This window comes from Strigops habroptila, chromosome W (genome assembly GCF_004027225.2).
Source record: "Strigops habroptila isolate Jane chromosome W, bStrHab1.2.pri, whole genome shotgun sequence".
NCBI lineage: Eukaryota > Metazoa > Chordata > Aves > Psittaciformes > Psittacidae > Strigops > Strigops habroptila.
The window spans coordinates 35,507,333-35,522,015 of NC_044301.2; the positions used below are offsets into that span (position 1 = coordinate 35,507,333).

Genomic DNA, 14,683 nt, shown 5'->3' on the forward strand with positions numbered 1-14,683 from the left:
TGTTTGGGTGGCAGAATAGTTCTGGGCTCATCCAGCAGTGCTGGACAGGGCCTCAGCTGCCCTCACTGCCCTTGGGAATTCTGAGGGCAAGCCAGGGAAGGGGTGAGGTTAGCGTTTGCTCTCTGTGTGAAGGAGGCAGGTTTGGCAGTGCTGTCATGGGCCAGCTCTGTGACAGTGGCAGGATTCTGGGTCTTTCTGCTTTTCCAGCCCCTGACAAAGATTGCATTAATTTTATTTTTTTTTTTCTTTGGCCAAGAATAGGTTTATTACTTTTAGCATAACATGGTAAATATTTTTATCAAAATCAGCATAGCTGCTTTATCAGAAAGCAGGGGATCTGCACCAGTACATGAAGAGCTTATCACAAAGTCAAATATTTGGAGAAATACTTTATTGAAGAATATGAGGAGGCATCTGAGAGTTTGCCGTTTTCACTGCAGCTGAAAGTTAGTGTTAACTTGTGTAATAATTTCCTGTTGTTCTCTGATACGTTAACTTCTCTATAGTGACTCAACAAAAAAATTGACTGATACTTATTCTTTCAATTACTGTAAATCTGCTTTCGTGGTTTAACCCCAGCTGGTTACTTAGTTAAGTACCATGCAGCTGCTTGCTCACTCCACACCCGTCAAAAGCCAAAACACAGCACTGTACCAGCAACTAAGATGAAAAATAACTCTATTCCAGCTGAAACCAGGACATTTGCTAAACAGATTTCTAGCAATTGCTGAACCTAAGAATACATACATAGTGTTTTCAGAAGAGATTACTAGTTAATCATACAGTGTTCATGTGCTTTATTATTTTGTCTTGCTGAGGAGTTTTTTGTAGATGCTTCAGCATGTAACACAATTCTGCTTATGGTTAAACATGATTACAATGTTTTGTTTGTGTCAACAACCCCATGCATACAGGTGTCACAGAATCAATAAATTAAGGCTAAATAAAATGTATTGTTCGAACTCAATTAAAGCTCCACCAACATCAACTACAGTTTTGGGGATGTCATATGGATTTATTGGTACACTGCTGATTCTTAAACTTTATGGCAAATGATCCAAAATGCGCAATCACTCACCTAAAAGGGAGGGGGGGCTCTCAACCTTGAGGAGTTACCTTGGATGGTGTCCTGACCCAAGGAGAGAGTCCTTGACTGCAGACCTGCTGCTCTGAGGAGGACCGACTCAAAATGGCTCTGTGGCAGGGCTCCATTTACACCCTAGTCAAATGTGACCTGAGGTCAGATGTGGTCATGTACCCCCCATTGCCTCAGGACCCAACTTCCTTGCCTTTGTACCTGCTGACCACCATCATGTGGGTGGGACAAGAGCTGTGCGGGAAGTTTTCCTGGGCTTTTGTGCATGGCGGGAAGCTTTCATGGGCTTTTCTTGGGTCTTCATCAGTGTGGGTGTACCTGCCACACCCCTTGACCCTGTGCTGTTATCACATATGGCAGTGAGGGTCAGGAAGGCATTTTCTGACTGATCACATGAGCTAGGGAGCCATTTGTGTCTGTTCCCTATGGAAAAACTTTTCCATCAATTTGCAAATGTTGTTCAAGAAGCCACAAGCCTGCTATGTCTCAAAATTAGACTCCAAGTAACTGGAGGTGGCACACTATGCCCTGAGACCTCTCAAAGTAACATATTGGTCTGGACTGGATGGAGAGCAGCCCTGAGGAGAAGGATTTGGGGGTGTTGGTTGACGAGAAGCTCAACATGACCACGGTGTGCGCTTGCAGCCCAGAAACCAACCATGTCCAGGGCTGCATCCCCAGCAGCGTGAGCAACGGGTCAAGGGAGGGGATCCTCCCCCTCTACTCTGCTCTTATGAGACCCCACCTGCAGTCCTGCACCCAGCTCTGGGGCCCCCAACACAAGGAGGACATGGACCTGCTTGTACACATCCAGAAGAGGGCCACAAAGATGATCCGAGGGCTGAAGCATCTCTCCTATGGAGACAGGCTGAGAGAGCTGAAAGAGGGTAGACTGAAATGAGATCTTAGGAAGAAGTTCTTCCCTGTGAGGGTGGTGATGCACTGGCACAAGTTGCCCAGAGAAGCTGTGGCTGCCCCATCCCTGGCAGTGTTCAAGGCCAGGTTGGACGGGGCTTGGAGCAACCTGGTCTAGTGGAAGGTGTCCCTGCCCATGGCAGGGGTTTGGAACTTGATGATCCTTAAGATCCCTTCCCACCTAAACCATTCTAGGATTCTATGAAAATATATGAACTCATATATTTAAAAACCACCACAGAGACAGTAGGTAGAAAGATGACTTCTGCAAGTCTGAAACTTCTGAAAGTTGCATCTTTACTAAACTGAAAGGCCTGAGATGTGTACAATGACTTGTGCCTTTACTAAATTGGTATGATTCCCTTGCAAGATGTCTAACCTTGCAAGAACTGTTGCTCTGTCCATGTAGTTATGAGCTAGGGCTTAGCATTACTGCCCTTGGTGCTGAGTGTGGAGAGCACAGTTCACATAAGCATTCTCCTTTGCTTCTAGGAAACGAGAAGCAGGGAAAAAGCTGGTGCCACTTTGCTCTTTTCAGGTGTGTTTTTGGGACTGGTGGGGATCACTTTCACTGTGATGGGATGGATAAAATATGACAGCATTACTCATCTGGAATGGACTCAGTTACTAGGGCCTATTCTGCTGTCTGTCGAGGTGACTTTTATTCTGATTGCTGTTTGCAAATTTAACATGCTTACATGCAAGCACTGTAGAGAGGAAAATACATCAGACCTTAACCAGACTGCAAGTGGACGGTCCCTTGTGTTCACTAGTGTCAACCAGCCTCTAACTTTTCACAGTGCCACAGTGGTGCCGTACATCCCTCCACCATAACCAGCCCAGGAAGCCATTGCTGTGAATCCATGCTACCTGCACCCAGTCCTCAGCTCCTGCAGTGCCATTTCCTCCAGTGCTTCACTGATTCCCACACCAGGCTCTGCCCACTTCTGCCCTGCCTACCCCCTAGATAAGCCAGCTTTCACCAGAGATGAAAACTATGCTACTTATCTCACAGGGAACACCAGGTTTCAGAGGTACGTCTTCTGAAATGTCTTAGGAAGTTTGTATACAAACTTCTGATCATTTTTAAGTGCTATGTATGGGTTCAAAGGAATCAAAAGCTAGTCCAGGGTGTTATCCTTCTTCAGACAATTTTTTTTTTTTTTTAATTAGTATTTCTTGAGTAAAGACTATGGAGACAAAATTTTTCTGGAAAGCGTTTTAATCAAAATTAAATTATGAATCCCCATGATGAATGTTGACCAAAAGGCTATATATGTACAGCCAGAGGCTTCCACTCAAACAGAATCACAAGACTCAGCACACAAAGAGAGTTTTTACAACAATGAAAGAATCAGTTTGGTACCAGATACTCTCCCTCCTGATTATAGCTGGTCACTCTCCCACTGTAGCAACCTTCCAGCCCTTACTCTTTTCCTAGTTTTGGGGTATAAACAAGGTCACTGATATTACAGAGCACTGCAAAACTGCTTTAATTGGACACAAACCAATTTTATACAGCTCTTTACTCTTAGGAAAAAGAAAAGATCTAATTATAAGAATTAGAATTATATCCTTCCTAGAACACAAGTCATTTAGTTCCTTTATCAAAGTCTATTTGAACAACTGTTGACTGGCCCATTGTCCTCAGTACCATGTGCAAAAGGCATGGTGTTGTGGTTTAAGCCCAGCCGGTAAATCAGAACCACGCAGCCGCTCACTCACTCACTCCCTTCTTCCCCCCCCCCGCTCCCAGGTGGATGGGGAGGAGAATCAAAAGAATGTAAATCCCATGGGTTGAGACGAGAACAGCCCAGTTACTAAGGTACAATACAAAACCACTACTACTACCACCAGTAATAATAATGATAAGGGAAATAACAAGGGGAGAGAATATAAAACTAAAAGGGGAAAGGAAAAAACCAATAAACACAAGCAATGCACAATACAATTGCACACCACTGATACCCAGCCTGACCTGAGCAGCGATCTGGGCCTTTCGGGTAACTCCCCCCATTTTATATACTGGACAATATAAGACACTTCTAAGAGACACAAGCTTTTTAATCCCCAAGAATCTTTTCTTTAAACACTTCATAGAATCATAGAATCATAGAATCACAGAATGGTTTGGGTCATAAGGGACCTTAAAGCTCATCCAGTTCCAAACCCCTGCCATGGACTGGGACACCTTCCACTAGACCAGGTTGCTCCAAGCCCCGTCCAACCTGGCCTTGAACACTGCCAGGGATGGGGCAGCCACAGCTTCTCTGGGCAACTTGTGCCAGTGCATCACCACCCTCACAGGGAAGAACTTCTTCCTAAGATCTCATTTCAGTCTACCCTCTTTCAGCTCTCTCAGCCTGTCTCCATAGGAGAGATGCTTCAGCCCTCGGATCATCTTTGTGGCCCTCTTCTGGATGTGTACAAGCAGACAAGGACCATCTTTTATAAGGTATTCTTTATGAACTATATTATATAGGTGTAACGGTAAAGGAAAAGAGCTCTTATGGGAGGTTAGCTGTGGTGGGGGGACTCATTTCAGTCTCCCCTATGTCAGTTTAAAACCATTCCCCCTTGTCCTGTCCCTACAGGCCCTTGTCGAAAGCCCCTCTCCAGGTTTCTTGTTGGCCCCTTTAGGCACTGGAAGATGCTCTAAGATCTCCCAGGAGCCTTCTCTTCTCCAGGCTGAACAAGCCCAGCTCTCTTGGCCTGTCTCCATAGCAGAGGTGCTCCAGCCCTTAGAGCATCTTTGTGGCCTCTTCTGGACCCGCTCCAGCAGGTCCATGTCTTTCCCGTACTGATTATCTCTACTGCTTATCACTTTTACAAATAATTTAACACTTTAAAAATGTTTAGTACAGGCATAGTTTTGTTCTATTATTGCTTAGAAGCTCTGGGGGTCTAACTGTGAAAGTATAAGCAATATAAAATATTTAAATTATATATTACATGTTTATTATGGATGCATATTTTTTAAAATTTATATTTTATGAAAAATTGAAAGTATTTACAATTTTTGTAAGATAAAATTGTATGCCCTATTTTACAATGTAGTAACAATACATAAAAATTCAGATCCTTTAGAGTCGTATTTGCAAAATCATTTTCTTAGGAGGCAGCTACAAAGAATAGTGCTGTATACACAAGCAAGAACCAGCTTGCTACATATAGTTTTCTTATGAGACAGACACATGTAATTTTTACTTTTTTTTTTTATTTATTTACAAAAAGTCTATATAAACTTCTATGGCTTCAAAACTGCAAACTGCACTAAATGCAAATGTATGCATAATCACCTAGTTTAAAAGTGCTGAAACAGAACTAATTAATTTAACTAACAAATGAAAGTAATACTTGATTAAAAATAGCAATAAAGTTTTGGGTTTTCATTAACAAAATAGTCATGTTAAACAGGGTTTTATTGCAAAGCAGGTTACAATTAAGATTCCAGTAAAAAGACTGTACCATTTTATATGAATTAGAAATTTACTATTCAATAAGATTAGCAAGTTAAGAGCCAAATATACTCTTCCAATCAAATCTACAGTACAGTATGTGCTTAGTGCTAATAATGGAACTCATCTGCAAAAGTGATTAGTATACATTAGAATTAATGTAGCCTCTACAAAGCTTAATTTATTGTAAAGCTTCAGCAGTCCAATTCATTACTGTTTTTGCATAAATTAGTTCAATCAAGTTATATTGGTTTAATAGAGAATTTGAAATAGATACCGGTATTCAAAATGCTCATATAAAATTCCCACTTGTAGGTTATTGAGTTATTTTGCCCCAATACTTTTGATTTCAGCATTGAAAAAAACCATTTGATAATACAAATGCATGAAAGATTTTCTAAATTAGTAATGTGCTTTAAAAAATGTTACCAATGTATCACTTTCCTGTGCTGAGGCTGTGGCAAACAGATTAGATGACAATACAAATATTAAAATTGGTGGGTTTAGATAAAATTTAAGCTAATAGAAATGGCAGCACTTGTCATCCTACTGCTATAACATACCCTTCTAAAATGCTATTCCTCCCAAAGTACTATGGTTACATTTACATCACACAACCCTCAAAGCACTTAAATTCCAAAGACTTGCAGACAAAGTGAAAGGAAATGCTGTTCACTTTTAAGATCTTTTGTGATTTTTCAGGATTTTCAGCTTTGGTGACATTAAAGTGACTATCTCAAAGTTTCAAAGTCTGCATGATGCATCTCCCTTTACTACAGCCACATTTATTGCAATTGCCCCATGAGGAAGTAAGCCAGTATTTTAAACCTCTTTTAAAATAATCTCCAGTTTTGCAAAACTGCCTCCTAAATCCCAGTGAAAGGAATTTTTATAAAGTTGTATGTATTATACAAACACCATGCTTTCTTGATGAAGAGCCAAACTTTGAAAAAGGAAGTGAGATGTGAATAACAAATTGGATAGGCACAGTTGTGGTTTGTTGGTTTTTTTTTTAAGGCACAAATGTTATGCAATTAATATAAAAATAAATTAAATCTACAGCATTGATTCAAACAATCACAACACCCAGAAAATTTACTAGCTGCAGAAGTAAATCTGTTCTGCCTTTTGCAATTTTGTAACACATTGCACTTAGGAAAAAAATCCCTATATAAAACAACTTACATGTTAATAATATATGATACATTGGCATCAAGTTACATTTTTTAATACATCTCTCAGCTGGCTTTATGGTACAAGCAGATGGAAGAACTATGTGAGACTGCCTCTCCTTAAAAACTGGCAATTAAAGAATCTGAATAGTTAATATTACTTATAGAGAGCTCAAATATTTCTCGCTTTCCTACATTTTTAGGTTTAATGTTTACAGTATAACATACAATTTCATACTTTCATTACAACTATTGACTATTACTTTGAATTCATCAATATAAATTTACTTTCAACTTTCTCCAAATATTGCAGATGATCATTTACAGACAGTGTTGAAGTTAAGTTCAGTGCTATTATAAAGTAATAAGAAGTTTGCAAAATGACTTTTAAAAGTGCATTTTTCTGTTCTGCAGTTCAGCCTTGAAGTAGGTCAACATTTAAACAAAATAAATGCATGTTAAAATAGTGTTTGAAAAGTAGAGAGGGCAGAGTGAGCTTCTTGAACTTCTTTGATCCAATGACTTCCACGGTTTCATCAGCAGTCTGCCATATAACATCCTGAAAAATAAAGGTAGGTTTTTTGCAATCACTAGATAAAACAGATTTTGTCAGTATTTTCCTGGGAGCAGTTTGAGTAACTATGGAAAAACAATAAAAGTGAAACAGTTTTCAGCCATATTTTTGAGGAAAAGTAATTATTTATGCATCACTTATTTAACAGTTTCATATTTTATAATTTAGCACTCTAGAATATAACATATTAATTTAAGTATATAAGCATGTTGGTGTCTTACCAGTGGCAAATCTCTTCTTAAGGAGGGAAAGTCGATAGCTAGTGCCTACTAGCTCTACATCTGCTCCTGAAAGGGTGCTTCCTTCACTAATGAATTGCACTGTAAGTGTTGCTGGTTTACTGGGTCCTTCTGAAAGATCAAATTTTGCCCTGAGGGATCCAGAACCTATAAAAATAACAAAACCGAAAGTCTGGTTGTTTTGCAAGACCAATCTCCCAAAAATTTTAGTAGTAAGGAGTAGAAATAGCATGGTGATCTTTTAAGACCCATTCCTATTGGCAGTCCTACATAAATTTTCAGAAGAGATGAGAGTATAGCACTCTTTATTCCAATACTCTGTTTAAGACAGTGACTAGTGAATGATTTAGAGAGAAGCAATACACATTTCTACAAGATTATACTCATGGAAGAATGTATATATCAGACAGCCTGGTAATCTCTTATTACATTAAATACCTGATTGTTGCCTTCAATCATCATTTATGCTTCCTGGTCTATCTTGTATGTAGTACTTTTCCTTATCAGATTTGAAAGTACATCAGAATATTTAAATGTCATGATCTGCCTGGATAAATGTTCATGAACAAAACCATTGGAAGAAATGCAGCTGAGCAGTAATGTACCCAGAGGAAAGAAATTTTTTCTAATAAAGACAAGGTCTGATTAAAAAGGTTTCCCCAAAAACTTCAGTTGATTTTTCATATACAGTGGTGAAGTTCACTTCAGTGCCATTATAAAGTAGTAATAGTTCAAAATTACTTTAAGTACACCTTTGTAGTCATAGAATCATAGAATAGTTAGGGTTGGAAAGGACCTTAAGATCATCTAGTTCCAACCCCTCTGCCATGGGCAGGGACACCACACACTAAACCATGTCACCCAAGACTCCGTCCAACCTGGCCTTGAACACTGCAAGGGATGGAGCATTCACAACTTCCTTGGGCAACCTGTTCCAGTGCCTCACCACCCTCACAGTAAAGAACTTCTTCTTTATATCTAACCTAAACTTCCTCTGTTTAAGTTTGAACCCATTACCCCTTGTCCTATCACTACAGTCCCTAATGAAGAGTCCCTCTCCAGCATCTTTTGTAGGCCCCCTTCAGATACTGGAAGGCTGCAAGACATTAAAAAAAACCAAACCCTAAGATTATTGCTGGTCTCTTTTTCTAGTCCTTAAACAAGTCTTTTCTTGTTCTTGCAAAATATGCTGGGAGGGAAATTAATTAATTAATTAATTAATGGAATAGTGAAAGTCAAGTATTTTTTCTTCTTTAAAACAACTAGTCAGTAGGAACTGCTAAATAAGGAGGAAAGTCAGTAACTGAAATGTTACTAGGGTAAAAGCATGAATTGACGAATGAAATTGTTTCATGCAATGGTTTGGTCTTCATAAATTTGGTTTAAAGTCCATTTCATTTCTTCAGTAGGTCTATCACAGTTTGGGTAAATTGGAAATTCTTTCCACTGTAAGTATGGAAACTCATATATGAAAGTGGTTTGAAAGTTTGTTCTGTGTTTTATCTCTGTCTGCAACTGACAGCTCATATGATGAGCTCATAAAAAACCAAAACATTTTACCCTGTACACCAGAATAAGGAGGACTTGAAGACATTTGCCCTAATATTAAGAGTGTTTTTGTAACTTCTCCCTTTTCCGTAAGTGTAAGACTGGCATAGTATTACTTCCTCTTAAACAGTGAATTGTGAGTACTAAGTGTTTATGCTCAAAGGGGAAGAAAGATGGTGAGAAGGGAACATAGCAGAAGCAGTGGGATACATGCAAGTCTACTGAACACACACAAGACATGATCTGCATCACTAGCAGCCCATTTTATGCTGCTCTGCAGTTATGCAGTAGCTCTTTGGCTGCATTCATGTTTTAGTATGATTTCTTTTTTCCTTTTAAAAGAAGCTCCACAGTTTGGTAAAGGAAAAAAGAGAAGGATATCCTACATAATCATAAAGGAAGACAGATAGCAAAGAACTGTGAGGTCGGTGAATGACAAAGTACACCAGACTACAGCAATAACCTCTATCAGATCAAATTCTCTCTGATTTTGTTTGAATGACTACCACAACTTTGCAACCTTTGCAGGAATAGGTTTTCCCATCCCAGGCTTATGGTTCCTGTATGAAACCAATCATATTTACAAGCAAATCTGTGCTTTCATAATTCCCTTCACTAAATTCTTAACAGGGCCAAAGGCCTTTCTGTTACACTGCAAGTTCATTTCTCCACAGAGGCTTTGTGGATGAGATGCCTCCCTTTAGCTCCTGTTTTTCTGCTTCAGAAAAACATTGCATCTGCAAAAGCTGCAAGGGCTGTGACATAAACTTGACCTCAGGGAAAGGCAGCTGGGCAAAGGACAAATATTGGTACCTTACAAAATGCTATATAAATTACCACTCTGAGCAGATGTGCATAGATTTTTTTTTCCTGGAGTTGTATATGATTCAAACAAAACCCCTCAAAATGTTGGTCAAGATTCATCTATAGTTGAGCCTATCTCAGCACAGGACTTTTGGATTTTTTTTTTTTTTAACTTTCCCTCAGTTCTTCCACTTACCTCTTTCTACTTTATCTCAGTTGTCAGTGTGTGGAAAAACAGAACACAGATATTAAAAGTATTTTCCTTTGAATAACTGCTCATTTCCAAATAGAATTGATGTAATAATTTCCTTGCCCAGTCTAAACTCTATTTTAGTGGTACTAGCTGCTTTCAAGGGGCTTCACTATTTATTAATTTTTTTTTATAATTAGTTAATATTTTTACATCTTACTGTTAATGGAATCTCTCAGGAGGAATTTCATTGAGTGAACTGATAAACAGTATACAGCAAGTGTAAACAGGCATGAGGACATAGAGGCTAAAATAATTATTTTTTTACTGTTATTTTTCTGTACAAGAAAACAAAAGAGTTCAACTTGCCTCCATTCTCAGACTTCTCTGAAATGCTAGATATTTTCCAATAAGCTTTCATCTGGTCTGCATTCCTGTAAGAGAATGGTAGTTTAGTTATAAGCACCAAATTTTAGAATATTATTTCCCTAGATTTACACTGATGCCTTGCAGACCATGTGTGTATAACCTACGTCTCTCAATGGAGGTTTATAAAAATATTTGATAATTTTGAGTTTGTAGAAAACTATGCAAAGCAAACAGGAAAACAGAACAGTGTGTCTGGATTGCCCCTGAGCTTGCAGCAGAGCTCAGACGTACATACCACCTTTTTATACACTGTCCTATGCCCAGGTTATGGCTCCACTTCACAACTCAAAACCCTCTGTGGTCTCAAAGGGTAAGGAAAGACCAAACATGCTGGAAGCCGTTTGAAAACTGGGTCTTTATACTTCATGATGATGGCATAAAGGAGCTCAATATTGATTGCTCTCCCCTATGTGAGACTCCTGGCTGTGTGAATTTTATTCCATTTCCATTCTAGTAAAATGGTTGGCAGAAGTGACTCAGGGTTTAAGCTAACTTCTGATGCTGTAAAGGGGCAGAAAAGCAAAGGGCACCAAACACCGTAGTCTCTAAGCTGACAAGGCTTTTAACTCTTCAAGCACTTTGCAGCAGGAGACAAATACTAGAGCTGCCTGGGATGTGACTGTATTTTTTTTTTTTTTGGTCAGCTTTCAAGGCTCAAAGTTCTGGCCTTGGGTAGTTGCCTAGGTGAAAGAGAGAATACCTGAAGCTCGAGTCCCTTACTCTGATGAATCTGCAATGAAACTGTCACTAAGTTTTGAGTCTTCCTAGCTAACACTAGGTGTTCTGGGGGAGGCATTCCTGCTCTCACTCAGGTTTCATTACTGAGGGGTTTGTGGAAGAAGTCTGAGCAGGGAGGGGGGAGACGGGCTTCACCAAAAGTTCTAGTCAAGTTGTGAAGGCAGGATACCAAACCTGCCCTTGCTCAGAATAAGCTTAAGGTAATTTGATTTAAAGTATTGCTCCCTTGAAATACCAAGTCAAGAAAGATGCAGTCTTGCCAGGATTTTTTCCACTTAAAATGATACTGTATTACCACTTTGTCCAATTAACACATTTAAATGTATTGCCTCCAGAAACATCAAAACCTTTCTGATAAATACACCAAGTTTATTTTATTTCTGAACCTTGCTTTATAAGGTAAGATGATCTATAAGTAATAAGGTTAACAAAGCCTGACTTCCCTCAACTTGGTATTCTTTACCCTCTTAACCTTCATGTTAAAAAGACCCTCTTGTTCCTCTTGGAAATAAGCGGTCCAGGAATTATGTTACAGCTAGGCAAGTACCTATGCGTTCAAACCATGTGCACAGTGATTGAATTCTGATCACCTTTTGCTCCAGGGATGTCCTGCTCTGACTAGCCCTGCTACCCTCTGCTTGTGCTCACAAACTTGTAGAAACATAATTATCTGAGACAAGTGTCTCGCTTTTAAGTGCTGCTGTGATGTAAATGGTGTGCAGGCTTAGAAGGTGGTGGCAGGTAGCCGTGAGTCAGATAATAATCAGCACAACGACTGAATTGAGAGAAAATGCAAACTGGCTTTTGAAGAGCTCCTCAGTTACTGAAGGTTATCTTAAAACCATTTCAATTAGAAGCTAATTTTTAAGCTAGAACAATCAAGAAATCTTGAGCTAGATATATTTATACACACACATTGATAATGTTTTTTAGCCATTAAGATATTTTGATTTCAAATCATGTTATTAAAAATATCTATCCTATTGGCCAAAAGAAAGCAAACATTGGAAATTTCAGAAAGGCTTGTATTCAGAAAGGTTTGTATTATTACACAGTTGGAATGGGTGCATATAGTCTCAATTTTAGTTTATGTGAATTGGCTGTACATGATCTATTTTGGATCAGAAAATGTCCTAAACATCTGATACCACACATTTTATCAAGAGGAAGAAAATTGTCTATTTCTTCCAGTCAATTTTTTCAGGCTAAAGCTAATGAATACACCGAAATGAATTTGAAATAATAAAATGTATTAATATTACCATTTTGCAGGTGGAAGTGATTGCATGTTTGTTACTCCTCCATCTACTGGTACCACAACCTGGACATTAGATAGCATACTAGGCACATTCATAGACTCTGGATTGTATTTATAATCCACTCTCACATCAGTAGTGCTAGCATTACATTTCCAGTAAATTGCAAGATTCAAAGGAGTGGACTGGATGCCATTTGAAGATACCTGTAAAAGAATAAGCCATTGAAAGCAGCTTAATTAACATATTCCCCCTCTGAGCAGAATAAGGAAATGAAGGTAAACAAGTATAACTCTGAATCCTGATAAATGACCAAAAGAACAATCAACCTCTGAGCCCTTAATCTTATAATTCTGAAGACTGTTGTAGCCTAAAGTAATTCCTGTTATTTTAATTTTAAATTCAAATAATTAAAAAAAATGTTTCAACTACCTCTGGACCATGAGGCTCCTCCTGTTCTAGCTTTCGTAAGTTAACACAGTTTTGTTTTAGTCTTGTGTTCTGCTTGTGGCAAAACGACTTCATCCTTAGCAGTTGTGTGCCATACCAATTCAGCTGCCCAAACAGCCAGCAGCAGAGGGTAATATCTATCATCGGACAGGCAGCCAGCAAAACAGTTCTTACCTATTAAATGCACTATTTTCCTGCTGCAGTAGGGTTGGATGCTGCTGCTTCTGTAGCTGAGCTTCTGCTACTGCCCTGCTGCACCTCTACCACCTTCCTAGTCTACTTGAGGAACCTTCTACGTTCCGGTGTCCCCTCTTGCATTATCTTGGCAGCCCAAACCCCTTTCTATCTGCCAGGGCTTCTGTATGCCACTGCCTCATTTTCCTCCAACAGTAAAGATCTTAAATAGATCTCATTCTTCCACAGTACTCATTTTTGCAATACAAAGATACGTTCTGTTCCTTCCATCTTTCTCAGGAATTCTCTGTGTACCTAACATGTTTTTTATAGATTTGGTATGCCAGGATTTTAAACTATTTTGGGAGGATGTGGAAAACTACAATTATATCAATAGCTACACTGATAGTTTCTTTTGTTTATTTATGTAAAGACAGTTGGCTCAGATGTTCAACCATCTCAATGCAGGCCTAGAAAATCTCTCTTTCGAGAAGAGTCTGTCTTGTCTTGAATTTTCATGAAAATTTTTTGTTGACATCTTCTCACAGATTCACAGAATGGTGAGGTTGGAAGGGACCTCTGGAGGTCATCCGGTCCAACCCCCCCTGCTCAAGCAGGGCCACCTAGAGCTGGCTTCTCAGGACCATGTCCAGACTCTACCACATCTCTGGACAACCTGTTCCAGTGCTTGGTCACCCTCACAGTAAATAAGTGCTTCCTGATGTTCAGAGGAAACCTCCTGTGTTTCACTTTGTGTCCATTGCCTCTGGTCCTGTCACCAGGCACCACAGAAAAGAACCTGGCTCAGTCTTTGCATGCTCCCTTCGTGTATTTATACACATGGATGAGATATCCTCCCCCCCCCCCAAGCCTTCTCTACTCCAGGATGAACAGCCTCAGATCTCTCAGCCTTTCCTCATATGAGAGAGGCTCCAGTCCCTTCATCATCTTTGTGGCCTGTTGCTGGACTTTCTCCAGTAGCTCCATATCTCTCTTGTACTGAGGAGCCCAGAACTGGACACAGTACTCCAGGTGAGGTCTCACCAGTGCTGAGTAGAGGGGAAGGATCACTTCCCTCGACCTGCTGGCAATACTTTGCCCAACACAGCCCAGGATACCGTTAACCTTCTTTGCATCAAGGGCACATTGCTGGCTCATGTTTAACCTGCTGTCCACCAGGGACCCCAGCACCATTTCTGCCAAGCTGCTTTCCAGCTGGGTGGCCTCAGCATGTATTGGTGCTTGGGGTTGTTCCTCCCCAGAGGCAGGATTTGGCACTTCCTCTTGTTGAACTGCATGAGGTTCCCATCAACCCATTACTTCAGTCTGTCAAGTCTGTCAAGGTCCCTCTGGATGGCAACACGACCCTCTGGCTTATCAGCCACTCCTCCCAGTTTGGCGTCATCAACAAACATGATGAGGATACACTCTGCCCCCTCACCCAGATTTTTAATGAAGATGTGTTATGGTTTAAGCTCAGCTGGTAACTCAGAATGACACAGCCGCTTGCTCACTCCCCCCCTTCTCCACCCCCCTGCTCCCAGATGGATGGGGAGGAGAATCGAAAGAATGTAAACCCCATGGGTTGAGATAAGAACAGTCCAGAAACTAAGGTATAATACAAAACTACTACTACCACA

At 39.8% G+C, this 14,683-nt stretch overlaps 2 protein-coding genes across 2 annotated transcripts in view; one reads left to right on the forward strand and one right to left on the reverse strand.

Moving 5' to 3' along the window:
• The first annotated feature begins 1,189 nt into the window (after positions 1 to 1,189).
• Positions 1,190 to 3,058, forward strand: LOC115619021 (transmembrane protein 174-like). The gene is given in 2 exon segments (XM_030511036.1): positions 1,190 to 1,318; positions 2,504 to 3,058. Coding segments are annotated over 2 exon segments (684 nt in total).
• A 2,521-nt stretch (positions 3,059 to 5,579) lies between these two features.
• LOC115619022 (F-BAR domain only protein 2-like) overlaps positions 5,580 to 14,683 on the reverse strand; it is a 120,253-nt gene continuing 111,149 nt past the window's right edge. The window contains exons 22-25 of the mRNA XM_030511037.1: positions 12,426 to 12,625; positions 10,366 to 10,430; positions 7,437 to 7,601; positions 5,580 to 5,596 (exon numbers count right to left, since the gene is read on the reverse strand). Of these exons, the coding sequence (XP_030366897.1) occupies positions 5,580 to 5,596; positions 7,437 to 7,601; positions 10,366 to 10,430; positions 12,426 to 12,625 (447 nt within the window). The remainder of the gene's footprint in view (positions 5,597 to 7,436; positions 7,602 to 10,365; positions 10,431 to 12,425; positions 12,626 to 14,683) is intronic.